The 20,734-nt window shown below is 43.0% G+C and overlaps 1 protein-coding gene across 1 annotated transcript in view; it reads right to left on the reverse strand.

Moving 5' to 3' along the window:
• Window positions 1–20,734, reverse strand: part of UMODL1 (uromodulin like 1) — a 93,576-nt gene that overhangs the window by 23,654 nt on the left and 49,188 nt on the right. The window contains exons 13-17 of the mRNA XM_019523879.1: window positions 19,039–19,296; window positions 17,991–18,118; window positions 6,112–6,325; window positions 4,172–4,309; window positions 658–1,115 (exon numbers count right to left, since the gene is read on the reverse strand). Of these exons, the coding sequence (XP_019379424.1) occupies window positions 658–1,115; window positions 4,172–4,309; window positions 6,112–6,325; window positions 17,991–18,118; window positions 19,039–19,296 (1,196 nt within the window). The remainder of the gene's footprint in view (window positions 1–657; window positions 1,116–4,171; window positions 4,310–6,111; window positions 6,326–17,990; window positions 18,119–19,038; window positions 19,297–20,734) is intronic.

Consider the following 20,734-nt stretch of genomic DNA (forward strand, 5'->3'; position numbering starts at 1 on the left):
GCCCAGCAGGGAGGTTGCTGTTCTGGTCCCTACTTAGGAAGATGGAGGCAAAGAAATCGTTAAACATGTTAGCTTTGTCGTCTGGTGTAACGACCAAGTTTCCCAACGCATCCTGCAAGGGCCCCACATTACCTGGGACCTTCTTTAAGCCACAATGGCCACTGTTCCATGAAATACTCAGCATTTATGACCTATGTTCTGTGAGTGTGGCATATGAGATATATATGATGCCATACCCTTTTGCACAAAAGGGTCTTACTCCTCAGTGTCTACTACCTAGTGCAGCATTTCTTGGGATATTTATTTAGATATTACAGTATAAAATATTTTGAAGAAAGGCAGAGGTTATGAAAATCAAGAGAAGACCACCACTAGGGGCTTTTGTAACCTAAGGTGGCATGGGAAGTAGGTCAGAATTCTGGATGCATTGGAGGCAACAATCATCATCTCCCTTCCATTTACTTCCTACCTAGGTTTAAGGATCACTTTTCACAGTGCAAGAAGAGCTGAGTTCTTGGTTCATCAGTGCAGGAAGCTCTGACAAGAACTAACTGCCCCACTGCACACCTTAGTCCAGTATCTCCTACTACCTTCAGTAGGGACACAGAAATATGGGACCTGGATGTTTCTTCATATTCACCCATTCAGATGACTCACACTTTGTACTTCAGTTCCACATTCGTTCCACCCCGTCTGCAGTACAACAGAGGTGTCATTGCGGAAGCTCACATTGCAATGAGGTTCCCCAAGGTAGAGCGAAGATTCTGGGATAGATTCTTGCTGCAGAAATTTCTTCTGAATGGCAATGACAATCTTTTCAATTTCACAGAATACCTTCACAGCATCTTTTATGGAAAGCCTCTGGGCAGAGTTAATGGATGGGAGAGGGGTGACTGGTGGAGAATGGTAGACATTTGACATAGAGTCTGGGGAGGCCTGAGGTACTGCAGAGCTAGAGAACATAGCATGCTCCAGAACTTTGGGTTTAGTAGCGAAGGACTCTTCTGCAGCAAGTGAAGATACATGTGCCCAAGGCAGTGAATGTGCCACAGGAAAAACTGTGCTGCCTGCAGGATTGTCATCCGTAGCTGCAGGACTACCACTGGGAGAAAATGCTGTAAAGGAATAAAAAGATTTAATCCAATTTGTAGACCCTAACTCATTTCTTAAAGACTTCCTTTTATTTTGAGTTTTTTAAGAAGGAAACTCAGTTATTGGCTAAAAAGTAGATTTCTTTCTTAACTGATCACATGTAGGTACTGCACAATGGAGCTTTTTCTTGATTAAAAATGACACGAAAAACTCAGTGTCTCTAGAAATGCAATAACTGATTCACTCACAATGTGTATTCAGCTTCCACAAGTCTTTTGGGATCCAGAATTTAAAAACTGCTGAGCTCTCATTTAGGCACAAAAATGAGTAGTCAGATTTTGCTGCACAAACCTTCACAATAAGAGCCGCTGGCTGCTGAGCAATTTGGGAAGTCTGGTCCTCATAAGGGTGCCTAAGTTGCACCAGAGCTCTTTAGAAAATCTGGTTCTACTTGTTAGTGCCAGACATTTGGGCTAAGTACAGACAGTCAAAAAGATCAAGGCTGAATCAATTCAATTTTTCCAGGTTAGCCTAAGTTGCATAGATTTAACTGATAAGCAAGTGAACAAACATTCACCTTTGATTTGGAAAATGCAGCCATATACCTGCGGTGTCACAGGCCAGATGCTAGAGGGTGCCAGAGCACACCTCTCTGCTCACCTGGAGCAAACAGCTTGGGTCAAAGCTAGCCCACACACCCTGCCAGGCAGGGTTTGCAGAGGAGGTGCAAAGCATCCTGGGATAGTGGGGGACCGTGAGTTAACTTGAATCTGGAGGGGATCTGGGACAGAAGCAAACCAATTTAACATAAAGCAGTTAAGTCTGATATTATATCCATCCAGGTTTATCTTAAACCGGTTTTGGCAATTTTGAAATGCACTGAATTTCTGTTGTGTTACAGCTTTGAACTAGTTTCCACTCACTGATACCAGTTTATGTGTAATTTTTGTCTCTAGACTTAAATATCTGTCCTTGACCACTTTGGAAAAATCTGGAGTGCAGCATGGTACAGGTACAGCAGATGTGTATTACAAATACATATCATAAAATAATAAAAATGTAGGAGTGAAAAGGACCTCAAGAGGTCATTTGGCAAACTCCCAGCTCAAAACAGGATTGTCCCTGACTATATCAGCCCAATCAAGTATCCATCTAACCTGATCTTAAAAACATCCAAAAAATAGAGATTCCACAGCCTCTCTGGATAGCCTGTTCCAATGCTTAACTACACTGTCATTCATAAGAGGATAAATGTAAACAGACCTAGTGAGGAGAATAACAAATGGGGGGTTTCTCTGGCAGGGGGAGAAGGGGGAGAGAATTGAGGGGAGTGATACGCATATGGGCACTAAACACCAAACTCCTCCTTCTAATCCTTCTTCCTACCTAGTCAGTTAACCTGTATTTTTTTTTAACAACACCTACAATACCTGTCTTCATCCATCATTGACAGAGGCAATGTAAATGGCCTACACCCACATAACTAATAGTGGGTGCATTTGGGGTCATATAGATTCTATTATGCAACATTTTACTGAATTATACACATAAATAGCATCTATCCTGTGATTTACACTGGGAAAAGAACGTCTTGGGAAACGATTCACATCTTTCAAGAATGTCTCTAATTGAAAAATTCCTGATTTGATGCCAGGAAAAAAAAAAGAAAAGAAGCAGAAACTATTTCAGAAAGATCTTTCCCAAATCTTTACTATTATAGTGTTAAAGCTGCTTGATTTACTGACATCAAACCAAGACCAGTATATATTTACAAGCCTTGTGACTTCAGCCAATACCTGTAATTTATCACTATGGCTACAAAAACAAATACAAACCATAAAAAATGTGGTCAAAGGATCTGTGAAACTATACCACCTATTTTAACTAAACAGTAAATTATTTGAGAAAAGCTGGAGAAAGCTGGATGAAATGAGTATAGACAAACAAATCATTAATAACATTAGTATTTAATGTGACTAAAACTGCCTGCACTCTGATTTATATTTTCTTTTCTTTTGCCTCTGCTGCTCCCTCTGTTAATGCTTGTGAAAATAACTAGTGCTTGTGATAGTTCTGTTAACTTGTCAGGGCAAAAATAAGAAAAAAAATCATTGTTAAAAAAATAATGAGAATGGCCTGACCCCATCAAATGCTCATACTCTTGCAATGAAAAAAAGCATGTTGAAAATCTACTGAGTATAATACTAGAAATACTAATACAAACACTAAAGATACACCAAAATACACTTTTTTTCTAATCTGATATGTTTTCACACGCTGAAGGCATATCTGCATGTGAATTTATGCACCCTAAATTTAATGTGCCTTAGCTTAAGGTGCATTAAGGTGATTTAGGTGCACGTCTACATGTGGACACCCTAAGTTGCCTTAATGAAGCTCACTGGGCAGTCTGCCCTGGTCAGCACCCTAGACAGTGCAGGCTTCTGAGGACGCCTGAATCCTGGGAAAGCAGTGAGGTATCCTGGCTCTGTAGGGCTGCACTACCCGGCCAGCAAACCTGCCCTGAGGGAGGGGCACAGGGGAGCGACTAGCAAAGGCTGTGCCCACACTGCACTGCCCCCTTCCCCTGCAGGGAGTCATGGAGGGGCCTGCCCCTGGTATGCATTCTCCCACCGCTGCTCCCTCTGCTGACTTACTGCAAATTGACAGGGACTGCTGCTGCCAGACCGTGGCAGCGCAGGACCCCTCAGTCCCCTCAATCACATAGTGTTAAGGTGCCTTACAGCATCTACGTGTGGGTTAAGGTGCCTTAACTAATCACACCTAAATTTGACACTTCATGCTTCATGCAGGGATTAAATTTAGATGTTATTAGCCTAAAATCACCATTTTTAAGGTGCATTAAGGGTGCATACGTATAGACTCATGCCCTTGGTGCCCCTTAAAAATGACTAATGCACCTTAAACCACATGTAGATGCTCCCTGAGTCACATTTATCCTACACATAACTCTATGGCCTGAGGTGGAGGCTCATTGCAGATGGATGTGACCAAACGATTTTACAAAGACCAGATCATTAAAACATCAATAAAGTCAGGAGGGAATAGAAATTATTGCCTTTGCAGTTTCTCCCCGGCCTGTCCGAATTTAGATCAATAAATCCTTCATTACAGCTGCATTGATAGGACCCATATACGTTATGGCATGATGCCTCCACTGAACAGTCATCTTCTTCTCTCTTGCATTCATCATAATCTGTTTTTTAAAGTGGGGGAAAAAAAAAAGAGAGTTTGTGACTGAAGTCCTGATTATTCACAAACTGGAACTTCCATCATGGTGTCACTGTGAAACCAGTTCTTGTTGGTAGCATCATATCACTATAATGCTTGCTCCCTACAGTACTGCTATTAACGGGAGTCTAGTACAGCAAAAATACTTATATCACTGCCTAGACAAATGCCATCAACAAGAGCCTCCTTCTGTACTGCTGATGAGAAATCCCCTGACACTCACCCCAGTGATTTTTTCATTTTTCCCTGAAAAACGACAGCTGTTACTCCCCCTGTCCCACCCTGCCCCAAGTATTCCTATAAGGAAGGAGATGGTTAAAACACTGGCTGAAAAGCTGGAAAGGAAAAAAAAACATGAAAATTTTCATCTGAATTCTCATATTTGGTCAAAATGTATAATTTCAAAGAAAAAAACTGTTGAAGTTTCTGAGATTTTTGCAAGTTCAGATGGAAGCATTGATGCAGGCTGGTTTCCAACTTCCCCCTATTACTTGCTACTATAACTAATATGACGCACCAACCAATAACACTTGTAGCATCAGCCTCTAGCACTTGCAGCACAAAGAGTCCTTGTTACCTTGCAACAAACCCTTACTATTCATTAGTACAGTTTCCAGGGGACAAATACATCCTTGTAGGTGCTGAAAGGCTACCATGATAACCGTCATCCTCCTCTTATTATGTGGCACATGGCTGTGGTGATGATGGTGGTAGTAGAGGAAATACACCACCATATGGTAAGCCATTGGCACAGCATACATTTCTTACGTAAATCAGGCTCTGTTCCATAAAGGGAACATGTACTTGGTTGCTTTAAACACAACAGATTTAAATTGAGCACTCACAGCTTAAATCAGAAGGCAAAAAACCAAAGTGAACTCTTCTAAACTTCCAGGGTCAAATTTCAGAATCCTCAATGCACTGACAAGTGTTTTGCCCAACAAGAAGTCACTTAAATGTGACAGACTATAGCCCTTAAAATACAATGCCTTGCTGAACAGTGCAGCAGAGGGCACAGTTATAAAGGACACATCAGGGCTGACGGTTTTCTAAATCTTTCGGAATATACAGTTGGAGATCTGGCAGACAAGGAAAATGCACTAAATTCAATGCACAAATTTCAATAAAGCTCTCATGTATCCTCCCTGAGATTCTAATTGAGAGGTTAAAACTGTATCTTTTGAATCAGCATAGTGAAATGGTGGAATACCAAATATGGTGATGGTTTAAAAAATTTTTTTTTCCAGAAATACATCAATCTGTGAAGTAGGATTCAGCAGCAGTTAAGAAATTAGTATTATTGATCAGTCTCAAAAGTGATTTGTAAAGGAGAAATTGTATAGTAGCCATTTATGATTATACCAGACTGATGGTCTTCATCTGAGTTTTGCAAGTGAGCAGTAGGCAGTATTAATTGACAGTGTAACAGACACAATTATTGCCTAGATAATTAATGTGTTGGAGTTTTTATTGTTTTGCACCTGGGCTGGGGGAAACCAATATACTGTAGAGGGAAATACTGCATTTCAGGTTGGGTTTAGGATAAGGGGAGCAGTTGTTTTCATCCTTGCATCACATTTCTTGCTTTATCTTTTCATGTTCTCTGCAAAAGTTAATTGGATGAATTGGCAGAAATACTTAGGGAAAAATAATGGCTTTTCATCTGTCACTTTTTACAGTTTCTCTGTTCCAAAAATCACAAACTAAAGATACTCTTTATCATTTTGCCAGCTTTGAAAAATTACAGTGATATAAATTGCACCTTACCATGTATGGAGAGACTGTTGTTGTCAACTGTGAAATAAGAACTGTGTTGAAAGGCATCACGGAAAGCTGTGGCAATGTGCTGGATGTCCAGATCTTCTGCTATCACTAAACTGAAACCTACCACGATGCTCCCATTAGTAATACTGGTAATCGACATTTTAATCGTACCATTATCCATTTGCTTAATAAGGTTATGGGGCATAGATTTATATACCTGTGATCAAAACATAAATGCAGATGAATATAGACAGAATTAATAAAATTTCATACAACAATATTATGTATTGCAAGAGTGCTTCATGCAGTCTTTAACTACTAAGCTTTCCTGATACAGCTGAGACTCAATATGCATTTAACTGTGGACATAAAACAAGGGAATGATTTCATTCATTTCATTTATTCAGACAGGGATGGCATAGACATTGGCAAAGGCTCCTTGTAATACCAAAGTCTGCCTAGGAAGCAGGTTATATTAGTGCAAATTAGTTTCAACATTTCCTCCCTGAAATGCCTTCAGGAAACAGTGCAGCCCAATGCGGAGGTGCTGACCAGGAGCCAGTCTGACCAGTGGGATGCTCAGGGTTTGGCATCTCCACAGTAATCTCAGTCAGGGAGACCCTATGGAGCCTCAGCCACTTCTTACAGCTGCTCATACAACATAAACCTCCACTCAGTGAAGGTAATTCAAAGTGGGAATTCAAATGTATTCAAAGTGGTAAAGACTAAGATGGACTGCAAGGAACTATAGAAAGATCTGGCACTACTGAGTGAATGGTCAACTAAGTGACTAAGTGATGCACCTGGGCAAAGATAACCCAAATTATACCTACATTATGATGCGCTCTACATTAGCTGTCACCACACAGGAAAAAGATATGGGAATTATTGTGGACAGTTCACTAAAAACTTTAGCACAGTGCTCAGCAGCCATAAAAATGGCAAACAAAATGTTAGAGATTATTAGGGTAATTGTAAACAAAACAGAAAGTACCATTATGCCCCTTTCTAAATTCACTGTGTGTCCACACCTTGAATACTGTGCCCAGTTTTGGAGCCTCATCTCAAAAAAGATATAGAAGAGCTAGACAAGATATGGAGTGGGGCAACAAAGATGACTAGTGGTACAGAGGGGCTTTTGTATGAGAAAAGACTAAATAGGCCTATTCAGTTTAGAAAAGAGATACTCAAGGGGGCACATGATAAGGGTTTACAAAATACTAAACAGTGAAGAGAAAGCAAATGGGGATTTATTATTTACTGGGTGCATGTACATGGGTGCTTTACTGCACCAGTATTAGAGCACAGTAAATTAACTCCACCACAGGATAGTACTGTCAGGGACATTATTATCTTACGGTGGAGTAATTTACTCCTCTGAAACACACATGTAGATGGTGACAGGGCTGGCTCAATGACAGGGCTGGCCCCAAATGATGGGGCTGACTGTCACATAGCCCTGTACTGTAGCACCCTTGTGACCCAGCCAGCCTCAGATGCAACCACCCAGAGCCTGGGGCTGACTCCCCACCCTGCCAATGGCCTCACCCTCCCCTGCATACCTGGACTCAGAAGTGCTGCAATCCCAGGTACATGAACAGTTTTCTCCAGTATGAGCTGCACTGGAGTTTATCATGTCATATTAATTGCACATATAGATGCCTCTTATTATACAAGAACTAGGGGTGATAAAATGAAATTAGTAGGCAATAAGTTTCAAACTAACAAAAGGATGTTCTTTTTCACAAAGCATGTAATTACAGTGTGGATCTCCTTGCCACCAGATGCTGTGGAAGCTGACCATTTGGCCAGATTCAAAAAGGGATTGGACAAATTCTTGGAGGAAAGGGGTATCAGTAGCTATTAAGCATGGGAGTTAGGGGTGCAACTTATGAATTAGAACATCCTAGATCCTAAATGCTAGAGGCTGCAAGTAGGAGAGGAACAGTGGAAAAAACCCTTATCATACTCACTTCATTCTCCCTTTCAGCATCCACTCTCTACCACTGTGACACAGGATACTGGGCAAGGTGGACCTATGATCTGACCCAATAAATGGCATTTCTCACATTCTAATAGCAGAACCACAAGGAACAAGGCTGGTGCATGCATCACCAAAAATAAACTGGGCCTTCATTTATACTCAAATCTCAGGCCACAGAGGAAAGAGAAAGGGAGATTTTCATGCTCTCAGCACTGCCACATGATGGGAACCTCCCTAATGTCTGAGTCCTCAACCTCGAGCCTCTCTCAAAAATGTTTCATACAGGTCTTTTCTAGGGAGTCTTATATTATCACTACAAGTTCTAACAGACCCTTGAACACATGTGAAATGTCCCAGACCTCCACAGTCCCCTGAGAGCCAACAGCCAGATCTTATTCCACCTATTGGGCACCTAAGTGGAATTAAGTTAAGAATGAACCTGTTCCACCCTGCTTAAATCTCTTGAGTTTATGAAACAATGCATGGGTCATTCTCCTCCTTGCTGCTTTTTGTGACAGCTGTAAGACCAAAAGCATGGTGTGTTACCAAAGGACACAAACTTCCCCAAGTCCCTGAAACATTTTTTTAGGGACTTCAGCAATCCAGGCTGACCTTGACAGGCTCAAGAAATGGGCAGACAAGAACCTGATGGCATTTAACACCAAAAAATGTAAGGTTCTCCACCTTGGGAGGAAAAACCCACAGCATGCTTATAGGTTCAGCAGTGCTACACTGGCTAGCACTTTGGATGAAAGGGACTTGGGGGTCATGATTGACCACAAGATGAACAAGAGCCTTCAATGTGATGCTGCGGCTAGTAAAGCGAGCAAAACCCTGGCTTGCATCCATAGATGCTTCTCAAGCAAATCCCAGGACATCATTCTCCCATTGTACTCAGCCTTGGTGAGGCCACAGCTGGAGTACTGCGTCCAGTTTTGGGCTCCACAATTCAAAAAGGGCGTAGAGAAGCTTGAGAGAGTCCAGAGGAGAGCCACACGTGTGATCAGAGGTCAAGGATACTCACCAAGATCTGGGGGAATGTCTGTTCACCAGAGCACCCCAAAGGATGACAAGATCGAACAGTCACAAACTCCTCCATGATAGTTTCAAGCTGGACGTAAAGAAGAACTTCTTTACGGTCTGAGCCCCCAAGGTATGGAAGAGACTACCGCCGGAGGTGGCTCAAGCACCTACTTTGAACGCCTTCAAGAGACATTTGGATGCTTATCTTGCTGGGATCCTACGATACCTGCTGACTTTCTGCCCTTTGGGCAGGGGCTGGATTCAATGATCTTCTGAAGTCTCTTCCAGCCCTAACTACGAATCTATGAATAGCATTACAATTAGGCACCTAATAGATGGAATAGAATCTAGCTTCTAGTGGCTAGGCCAGAAAATAACCCTACATTAATTAGAGAAATAGCCTCCAGTTAGCCTCAAAGCACTATACAATTTACGACCTCTGGAATTGGGCAAATAAACAACTCATTAAAAACAGACATTTAAGCCAGGTACAGACATTATACTTTTATTGGTACAAGTGATCAGAAACTAGTCTATACCCATAAGAGAACAGAAGTTCGGTACACACAGACTGGTTTAAAAATAGCAGAACCCAGTCTAAGATTTGCCCCTCACCACCAAAATGTGAATGTGTGTTCTGTTTGCTATCTATCTAAACTGTGCCACTTACAGAAACTGCATAACTTAGATCAATTCTGCCTCCAGCTTTTTTGAATGTCTTTATCTAGCCTTAGGGCAGAATCCTATTTCATTTCAAGTGCCCAGATAGTGCTTGCTTGATTTCATGATTGCCATTTTGGCACTTTTCAGTTTGCGATTCTATTCCACATACAGTGCAGCTGCACAAGTGTCCACATAGTTCCTGAGTATGTACAGTATCCTGTGCTCTGGCTGGGCAGGTACATGGCTCTGTACATGCCTACCTGAGCAAGCATAAGTCCCAAAATTGTAGCTGGGCAAAACTTCCACACTGGGAGTAAGAATCTAAGCAAAAACTGAGGACCTCTCTTAAGGAAGCTGCCATCTCTCTTCCTCCTAGCCCTACATCTCTCTCTCAGGTGCCAGGTAGCTCAGCTTCAAAAGAAGGGCTGAAGAAGGGACTGGACAATGCCTAATTTGTGGTCTGGTGGTTAGTAGGCAGGATGTGTCTGTTCAAACTCCCTGTGATTGAAAGAAACCTAGAACCTCGGTCTCCCTCTTCCTGGGCAAATTTGTCTAAGCACTAACCTATTGGGAAATCATAGGACCTATTGTCATCCCCCTCTTGCATGCACTAGCCATGGGTTTTTGTTAAGAACCACATGCAGCTCCACCATCCAGGCCAGTCACAGTTCTTTTCTTGCTCCCCCCTTGCTTCTGGTCAAGGATGTCATTATCAGCAATCCCTCACAGTTGAAGTTGATCACTCCCACGGGTCAAGTTAAGGGTTGTAGATGAGTCCATTGATGGCTAAGAAGATTGCCACAGACTCTCTGGAAGATGCCACAAGTGGAGGTTAAAGGGAGGGTCAGATTGTGAGTTTCTCAGTCTTGTTTTCTTTCCTTTTATTTCTGTCATTTTTCTGCCTCCAGGGCAAGATGGGTTTCCTCAAAGTAAGGTGTACCTTCTCTCACAAGGCATCACGATGTAAACCTGTCCCAGGCTAGTTTTTCCCAGTATAACAGAACTTTTGTTTGAGTCCTGATGTTGTGCTTATAGAATACACAATGATACAGCCTTCTAAAGGCAGAGCTGGCACATCAGATCCTAGACTGGATTTCTTCATTGATGTTGGCCTTTTCTGAGAGATGGCTACCAAGGGATGAAGAGTGTTCAACCTTCTCTAGCTCCTGTCCATCAATGAAGATCTTTATTGAGGGGGGATAACTGGCCTGAAGCAGGCTAGTAAAGCACCTTTGTTTTTCTGATGTTAAGGGTCAGTCCCAGGCATGCTTAAGAGAAGCAGTAAAGGGCCATTTGTAGGTCCTCCTCAGTATGTGCAATGACAGCACAGTCATCAGTGTACTGAAGTTCCTCAATCAAGGCTGATATAACTTTGGTTTTGGCACAGAGGTGGGAAAGATCAAAAAGGTTCCCATCCACCCTGTACTTGATGCCGATGCCATATAGCAGGCAATGATGGATGAACACCTTGATGACCGCAAGAAAGATGGAAAACAGAACTGATGCAGTCATACAGCCCTGCTCGACACCGGTTCGAATGGCAAAGGGATTCATAGTGGAACCACTGCATAGGACAGAGACAGTCATCTTGTCATGAAGGAGTCTTAGGATGGTGATACATTTCTCTGGACAGCTATAACAGAGCACAGGGTACACTCTGTTATTCACAGGGGTGTGGGCAGCAGCAAAGCAGCCTGCAGCTGGTGTCAACCCCAGTTAGGCAGGACTGTCTGATTGGAAACAGACTCCAGCTGTCTGCTATAAGAGCAGGATCCTGAACAGGAGAGCCAGCAGTCTGCTGCATGCAGCCAGAAGGACATCACTGGCTGGAGCTGCTGCTCACAACCCCTTGTGAGGTCTGGGGGGTTCTATGGGGATGGAAGGAGGTTCCCTGTCCTGCGTATGAAATAATACTACACCCTGCAGGGGTAGAATGGTCTGGTGGGGCTGCCCATGGCAGGGTAGTCCCTGGAAATGCTAGGCCAATCGCCTCCCCAGTGAAAGGCAAGTATGGGGTCCCTTACAACCCCAGGCCCCACATTCCTGGTGGGAAACAAGGTCAAGCAGAGGGAGCCCAGGCTCACCATGAGATCTGAGGCAGGGCCCAGGTCAGGTGCAGGGACCTGGAGCAGCGCCCAAACTCACCACAAGATCTGAGGCTGCACTAAGAGTGCCAGGAGGGAGGCTGCAGCGGGGTAGGGCCCTGAGCCTTCAGGGAGCTATGAGTGAAGCTCCTGGGACAGGGGGATAAGGGACTATAGTCAAAGGCTTTGGTCAAATTGATAAAGGGGCTTGGATACAGTTCCTGGTGTTGTTCTCAGCCTTTTTCCTGGATCTGCTGGGCCTCAAAAATCATGACCATGGTGTCTCTTGATGATATTAAGGAACACTGAGACTCAGAAAAGATTTCCTCACCAAGGGGCAGCAGCTGGTTCAGCAGAATTCAAGTGAGGATCTTCCCAAAGATGGAAAGGACAGCAATACCTTGATAGTTTCCACAGTCAAACTTATCTCCCTTTTTTTAAAATGTTGACAATATTGACATTCCTTAGGTCAGCAGGAATTTCCTCAGTGTTCTTGATTTTAAGAAACAGTGTGTAGAGCTTTTGAGGCATAGTTTCCCCACCAACTTTGAAGACATCAGCTGGTATGTCTTCAGGGCCAGATGCTGTGTTGATCTTCACCTCTCTTATTGCCTAGTGGACTTCTTCAGAGGTTGATTAACTGACAAGTGCTTCCCGTACTGGATGCTGCAGGATGTTTTCGGAGGTTTCATCAGTCACTGTCAATTCTCAGTTCAGGAGCTTCTGGTAGTGCTCCTTCCAGCAGTTTTTCATGGACTCATTGTCTTTGAAGTGTATACTGCTGTCTTCAGAACTAAGCGGGATGAGTCTGGAAGGATTTGGTCCATACACAGCCTTGATTGCACTGAAGAAGCTCTGCATGTCATGATTGTTAACAAATTGTTGGATTTCTTCTACCTCTTCTTTCCATCATTTGTTTTTGATTTCTCAAATCTTCCTCTGGGCTTCAGCTTTAAACTCTCACAAAGTTCCCTGCTTCTGAATGGACATAGGATGGTTTTGGCAGTCACAGAAAGCTTTTCTTTTCTGACTGAGAATAGCTTAGATCTCAGCATTGTTTTCAACAAACCAGTCCTGATGGCATCAGGTGATAAAGCCAGTTGATTCCATGCAAGCTTCATGGATGGTCTCTTTTAGAGCTTGCCAATCTTCCCCAACACTAGTGTTATCGATTTCAATCCTAAAACTGGTGAGTTTCTTGCTGAAATATGTTGGGAGGGCTTCATGGTATCTAGGGGTGTGAGTTTCTCAGGCATTTGATGATGTATTCTCTTTGGACTGATTTGGGTTGCTTTTGATGTTTCAACACAGCCCTGATGGACATGATTGATCTCACTAAATTATAATTGGTCCAGCAGTCATTGGCTCCTGACACATGTGAAATGGACATCTTTTAGATCACATGCTTTTACACTGATGTAGGCAAGGAGGTGCCATTGCTTTGAGTGGGGATGTTGCCATGTTGTTTTGTACCTGTCATATTGTCTGAAGATAGTGTTAGTAATGACAAGGTCATTTATTGAGTAAAAGGATGCCATTGGAATTGGCCTTGCCCACTTCTTCCTTCCCAATGGTGCCTTTACACATGTTAAAGTAACGGCCAACTCTCACATTATTTTTTCCTCCCAAGGTTCCCCGCCATACACACACACTGATGCTTACCAGGCTGCCAGCTGGCCAGGTACTGCCTAAGCTCTGAGGGGCCTGATACTTTTTTCCTCTGGAACTTCCTCCCACCCCCATGCACTACCACTGGCAGAAGCAGCAAGTTAGTCTGGATGGCTGTGGAACTGTGGCCACCAGGTACTTCAGGGCGGCAGCACTAGCTCTGCCAGACATCCCCAGGTGGCAAGGTGCTGTGCTTGGCCCTGCTGTGCCCTGGTGTCCTCCTCACCCTGACTCAGGAGGGACCACTCCATTCTGGGATGCTGGAGGACTTCAACATGGGCAGAATAGCTATGGAAAGTGGCCATAACTTAATGGAACAGAAGCAAAATTAGGAGGATTAAAGATAATCCTGCTCTGGAGTGGTGTAACTTTAAGACAAATAATGAGTGCTTTCAGCCACTTAAAGGTGTTAACATGTAGCCAATCCAGGGGTTAAGAGCTTCAGAAGCCCCCTAAATTTACCATGTAACAGGGCCTTAAATGTCAACATCTCTAGACAAGTTACAGTTTACTTCTCCTTTCACACTAGCCCACCTCTTCTATGAAGTGCATTATGGCTGAAGACATGGCTTAACCCAGCCCCTTAGCCTTATTCACTTAACTCAGGGGCAGGCAAAATGCGGCCTGCCAGGCTATTCTATCCAGCCTGTGAGGTCCCTAAAAAATTTAGAAAATTAATATTTATCTGCCCCTGGCTGCCTATCACGAGGCCCTCGATGGCTTGCCATAACTCTGTAAGTGGCCCTCCGCCCAAAATAATTGCCCACCCCTGACTTAGCTGTTCTTGGAAGGTGAATCCAGAGGGTAGGGCTTGCATATTATACTAGGCTTAGACACAAGACTCCAACAGATCTTATACGGTCCCACCAGGGGACAGGGTCCTCTGCCCCCTTCACTCCAGTTAACTTCCTCAGGTCTGCTTTGAGGACTCACTTTTATTTTAGCTATTTTCTTCTTTGTAATATTCTGCACAAAGCAGAGGTAAGAACTTGGAAAATGGCACGATTACATTCTCTACACCCAGAGTCAGCCACTAGATGACACTACTAAACTGTTTATTGGTATGTTTGCATGACTTAACAATACCCTACCACACCCTAAAGATATAAAACTGAGACTGTTATCTGGAGAGGAAGAAAAGAAACAGTCTGTTTTAAAGGAAATTATTTATTAAATTATAAAGGGGAAGGGGAAACAAAGCCTCTAATCGCTCAGATTTTTCTACCAACATTTAAAAAAACACCCTCTTTCTCAGGATGTACAGTTTATCTACAATTCCTTTGGTTTACAAAGGAAAAGATCAGCAATATAAAAACAGAAATACAAAAAGGTACATGAGTGCCAAAAGTCCCAAGAGACAGGCTGAAATTGGTGGTAAACACTGAGGCCTACAGACAGAGTAGGGAAACCCTCCCCTGGTAAGCCAGACACCCTAGAGGTAGGTTAGCCCACAGTGAAGTCCCTGGAAGAGCCGGGGAAGCCAGACTGACATGCTAATTGAACTAATGGGGCCACAGTAGCAAAGCTGGAAGTTTGGTGCTGTTCGGGGGTCAATGAAACAAAGAGGCTCAGAGCAATGTGTGTCATTATGTAGAGTAGCTGTAATTTCAGAAGGGTAATGGTCAAGTTCACAGCCACCTGGTAATAGATCTTGAGCAATATGTCAGTGTGTGGATATACAGACATGCAAACAATTCCCCCTTGAGTAAAAGGAGGTAAGGCTTTACCATACACAGGCTATTGCACAGACTGAATACCCACTCTCTTCCTCTGCTAAATGGAAGCCCAGCACATAGCGGTTTGGTCCTCAGTTAAAAAAAGGTAAGCTACCTCAGTTAAGATCCTACTTATTGCATGCAGTTATTGGGGGATAAAAGCCCTGTTCCCAGACCCCGCAGTAAACTGCTAGTATAACCATACTCAGAGACACCAGATGCAGAGTGACCATATGTAGCATTTTAACCAGGACAGTATTGGATTTCAGAGGCTGGTCCTGACCAGCTGCTGAGAATTATAATGGACATCCTGGAAACACAGGGCCATGGGGTACAATCTGGCTGGGCATCGGAGCAGTTCAGAGCACCTTGCAGGTGGGCATGCAGCCCCACCCTCACCCCCGCTCTTGCTGCCTGGTAACAGTGCAAGGGGGGACATAATGTCCCGGATTTCTGGGATTTCCATATGGTAAGCCTAACTAGAGGTGTAAATTTAACAGAAGATTAGTTAAACTGTATAAATGCCTGTGTGGACATGCCTGTTCAGTATTAAAGTGGTCTTAATTAGATTTGTTTTCCATTACCTTGGAAATGAATTGAGCTCAATTGAATGAAGGCCATTTTAATTCTAAAGAAGCATGTCTACACAGGGATTTAATGTGGTTTGACTAATTCACTGTAAATTCACATCTTTAATTTTCTTGAGAGCTCCTGTGTAGATGAGTCCTGACTGATATAATCTCTGGCTGTCTCAGCAGAAAGGCAAGAGCAAAGTGCACAGAAATTGGAATATCCTTTCCAGCTCAGTGATGTAAGGCATTAGGTGTTCTGCCATCAAGAGATCATGGGAAAGCTAGCATATATAATGTTCATTTCCATGCTCTTCCATGGACAATATTCGTCCCTCTTTCTCTCCAATATTGACAGTTTAGCAAAAAACATTTCAAGCACTGCAAGACACTAGCCTGAAAAATCCAAAGTTGCTTAAAAAGTACAATGATTTACAAAATAGAAGAAAAGAAAAATTGGGGACTGTGAAGATATAATGCAAAAAAAAAATAAATAATCTACCACAGGAATAAAAAATCTTCCAGCAAAGTTGATCTAATGAGGACCTGAGACTTCTCTTTAAAAAGTCAGTAGTGTGGGCTTTACACCATGAAAAGAAAAATATAAATATCTTTTTTTTTAAATGTTTTTCTTAATTCTCACTTCTAGGGCTGATAGAAACAAAAGGCCTGTCACAAGACACTGTAGAGTATTTTACCTCAGACAGTGGCCCATATCTAATGGTTCAAAACCAGAGAGAAAGCCCTCATCCTTCATCTAGCCAGTTGTAGGGAATAATTGTTTCAGGAAGAAAATAAGGAAATATAAGTGCTGTGGCTGTGACTAACATTGCTGCCAACCTCCCTTTCATTCTTCTACATAATATTTTTATGCATTTTCTTTAACTATTTGCATCAGTGGCTTAGGGAAACTGACTTTATGTTCTATGAACAAGTATATGTTTAATTTTATCTATGTATTAAAACACAAAAGGTTTTGATCAAGGTTCAGTATTCAAAGTATTCTGACACATAAAAGAGTGATGAATGGAAGGGAGGGCAGTGCTTAATTGCTGCATTTTCCCTTTGCATAAGCATGTCACATTCATTTTATGACTAGGATGTATCAGTCTGGGGTCAAGAAACCTGGGAGCTAGAGAAGTTGCAGACTAATACTGGGAAAGTTATTTTATATCTAAAAATATACAAAACAGGGACCTTATATTAGTTTTTTCTACCAAAAAAGATGATGCATGCTGCATAGAGCATTCTTCACTTTCTATTTTGAACCTTCACTTTCTGTTCTGAACCTGGACACAAAAAATGGCACAGTTGCAATGTTGCCATTTTTTTGTGTCTAGGAATGGCTGTGTTTTTCACAGATGATTTAAGAGATAATTGTGTACCAAGTTAGCAGTCATTCCTAAAGTGTGCGAGTCCTTTGCAGTATTTCAATAAAAGGTTCTAGAATAATCAATCATAAATTTATCATCCTTGATCACCCCTCCCCTCAGACATCTCTCTGTCATGTAGATGCGTAAAAGGAAACGGACAAATGGGAATACGTTACAGCAAAAATAACAAGCCCCATGCTTTTTAATAGACCTGGTTATTTGTTTAACAAACACCAAAAGGACCAATAAGAACAAACAACTGATGGATTGGCTGAGAAATAAAAGGAGAGTAATTCCTCCCAGTAAAATCCCTATGAATTACAGTATTCCAATATGGTTTGATGTCCTGTGCCCTACTTAAATGTAGCATAAAAAATGACTTAGAAGAGGGAAAAAAGGCTTATTCATTATAAATGGATATAAAACAGGATAATAAAAATATGTCTGACCAGTGCACGTGAGAAAGGGTGATCCTAGTAATACTCTGCATTTATATACAGCCATGTAGTTCAATGATTTCTAAGTGCCTCACAGACATCAATTAACACCTTACAACACCCCATAGATAAGCTCAGTTCCATAAATGTTCCTCATGCAGCTGATAGACAAACTGAAACAGAGAGCACCAAGAATGCAACCGCAAGCTCCTGAATCCAGCTCTCATGGCCTAACAACTGCACCCCATTTTCTCCATGTTGTTGCAATACAGGAAGTGAATTCTCAACCCATGTATATATAGAGAGATAGTGAAGACCACTCACTGACATTCCTCATCTTATCAAGCCCCATTTCCAGCAACTTACTTCATTCAAAAACAGCCGTGTAAAGTTTTGATACTCTTCACTACTTGCATTGCTAAAGCCTTGAACATATTCCATACTTGTTAGTCTTACTGTTCCATTAAGTTTTTGAGCAGCTGCAAAATTAAAAGAAAGTTATTGAGAAGAATTATTTCACAGATTGAGATTCATGAACCACTGGCAGCCTAGAGAGGGTTCTCTGATCACATGGTCTTGGTTCTGCTCATAGGACATGGACAGGCAGTCTATCTGAGCACCAAGAATTTCAAGCAGGAAGCTCTACTGCCCTTTAAAGAGTAGGAGGGAGCCAAAGTAGTATTAAAAGGTCAGGAGAAGGTGCCAGGGCTTAAGCAGTGTAGCACTGTCCAAATTCCTTGTAGGAAGGTCCCTGCAGGGCACTCTGACAGCTTGTTGCTTGGCAAGCCATTAGCGAGCCAGTGCACTCTTCCTTTCTCCCTTGGTGGGGTGGGAGGGAAAGCAAAGGACTGTAAGCTAACAGGAGTCCTAGGGACCCTGAGACAAATGTTACAAACATTATATGCCATACTAGAAAACTACTTTCTCTGGAGGTGTTGTTGATGGGAAATGCTAGCATTTTTTCATGGGAGAGCTAGCCTCCTTCCATGATGAAAAGCCCTTAATGCCTGTATGCTAGCTTTTTGTTCCAGGAAACAGGCATTTTACCTGGCACAAATATAATGCCTGTCCATGGCCATAGTTTCCAGCTGCTGTCACATCAAGGCAAATTAAAAACACATTAAATGAATGTCCTACTATTATTTTTTCACATAAGCTATTGGTGTAATTGCTTGAGGGAAGTCATATGACCATGGCTGGGAAAGGAAGTGCTCCCAATGATATGATTGCATCAACAGAATCATTTCAGTACCAAGCTTCAGTGCTGACTTTATAATACTGTCACAACTGGATTCCCTGTCAGTCCACTTTTTTTAAACAAGCCCCTACCCAGACCTCTCTTAAATGTCAGCTTGCATTATAGATTTCAACAGCAGTAAAGTCCAATTACAAACTTGTTTCTAAATAAAATTACCGGTCTTTACTTTCTGATGTGCTGATTTACTTTCCTTCATACAAACTTCCGTCCTGATTTCGACTGTGTATAAGACCCCAAGTTCCAGTCCTGTCACTGTCAAGTGTCTGCTGCGAGTTTTAGTTTCCCATATCAGCTGATCTTCCCGAAGCAGTAGAAATCGGAAAACAAGATTCTGCGTAGATTCTGTGGACCATGCTGCATGAAAGCTGGTGCTACTCACGTTGGAGAGAATAATCCTTTGAGCTGGGGCAGGTACTGGGAAGAAAAGAGAACCACAACCCATCAAACTTTTTGGTGGGAAAACTATCATCTCAGTTTAAAATCAGCTCTCAAAGTAGACTTGTTCCATCCTGCAGTGGAGAGGAATGCATCTAAATCTAAATGGTAGATCAGTGGAGCTTAAAGACTCTTGCTCTACATGGTTCTTCCATTTCTCATGAACCTCCAGAAGAGACTCTCAAGAAATCAGCCTTGTTAAAAGCATTGGTTATGAAAAGAGTAAAGCAGTGATTCCCAAAGGGTATGCTGCAGCACACTAGTATGCCACAGGAATGAAGGCAGTGTGCCACAAGATCCTGTTAAGGGTAAATGCTTTCCTCCCCTGCCTGGCACCCTATGCCTGCCCCAGCTACTCCAGCAGCACCTGTGACTGCACATGTGACTGCTGCTGTTGCCTTCCCCCACACTTCCCGGCCCCCAAAATGGCCCCTGTGCCAGCCTTCCCCATGCTCCCAGCCATTGGTCCTGCTACAGGCAGGCATGTGGATGCCCTTAGCCCCTGAGGTACAGACCAGGGGTTGGGAGGTACAGTCAGCAGAAAGAGTAGGGTACACCAGGGTGAGGCCCTGACCCAGCCACCCATAAGTGGTACCAGCTACGGCAGCAACGTTTTTGAGCCTCAAGGCCCCCATCCAGATCTTTTCTGAATGTAAATCTATTTCAGTGCTTTTCAACTGGGGTGCTGCAAAATTCAGAGAAGTGTATGCCATCTTGTCTACTGTTACAGGCTATGCATGGTGAGTAAGAAGAGGGTAAGACTGGCTGAGTTCCAGGGCAAGTTGTCCATCACTGGGCACAGCTACATGAGAGCTTTATCACAGAGCTGACTAATTAGCCTCCATAGCCGATCACAAAGTGGCCACTTCCACTCCCTGGCTGGTGCTCACAGGGGGGGCACCTGTGCTCCTGCCTGCCACCCCACCCGTCACCTAAACGGTGAGTGTGGCCTGTCAGGGGGTGCACCTGCACTCTCAGAAGATGCATATGCACCCCTGTGCACCCCCTACATATTGCCTCTGGGTCCAGTCCACAGAGAAAAGATTTTAGGAGGGCAAACTTCAACGAGCTAAGGAGGATAGTTGGAGAAGAGCTGAGGTCCTGGAGGGGAGGGGAGCCAGGTGTCCAAGGAGAGTGGTCGCTCCTTAAGGAGACAATCCTCCAAGCCCAAAGGAAGGTAATCCCAATGAGGATCAAAGGGAGCAAGAGAGCACACAAGCCTCCATGGCTCACCAAAACCACCCGGGAATATCTCCTTGCTAAAAAGGAGGCTTACACCCAATGGAAAGAAGGGGTCATCACCAGGGAGGGCTATTCTCCAGTTGCTTGGGGATGTAGGGGGGTAGTTAGGAAGGCCAAGGCAGAGATGGAACTGGGACTAGCTTCCCAGATTAAGGGCAATAAGAAGTCCTTTTTT

This window comes from Gavialis gangeticus, unplaced genomic scaffold (genome assembly GCF_001723915.1).
Source record: "Gavialis gangeticus isolate Ggan-Ray unplaced genomic scaffold, GavGan_comp1, whole genome shotgun sequence".
NCBI lineage: Eukaryota > Metazoa > Chordata > Crocodylia > Gavialidae > Gavialis > Gavialis gangeticus.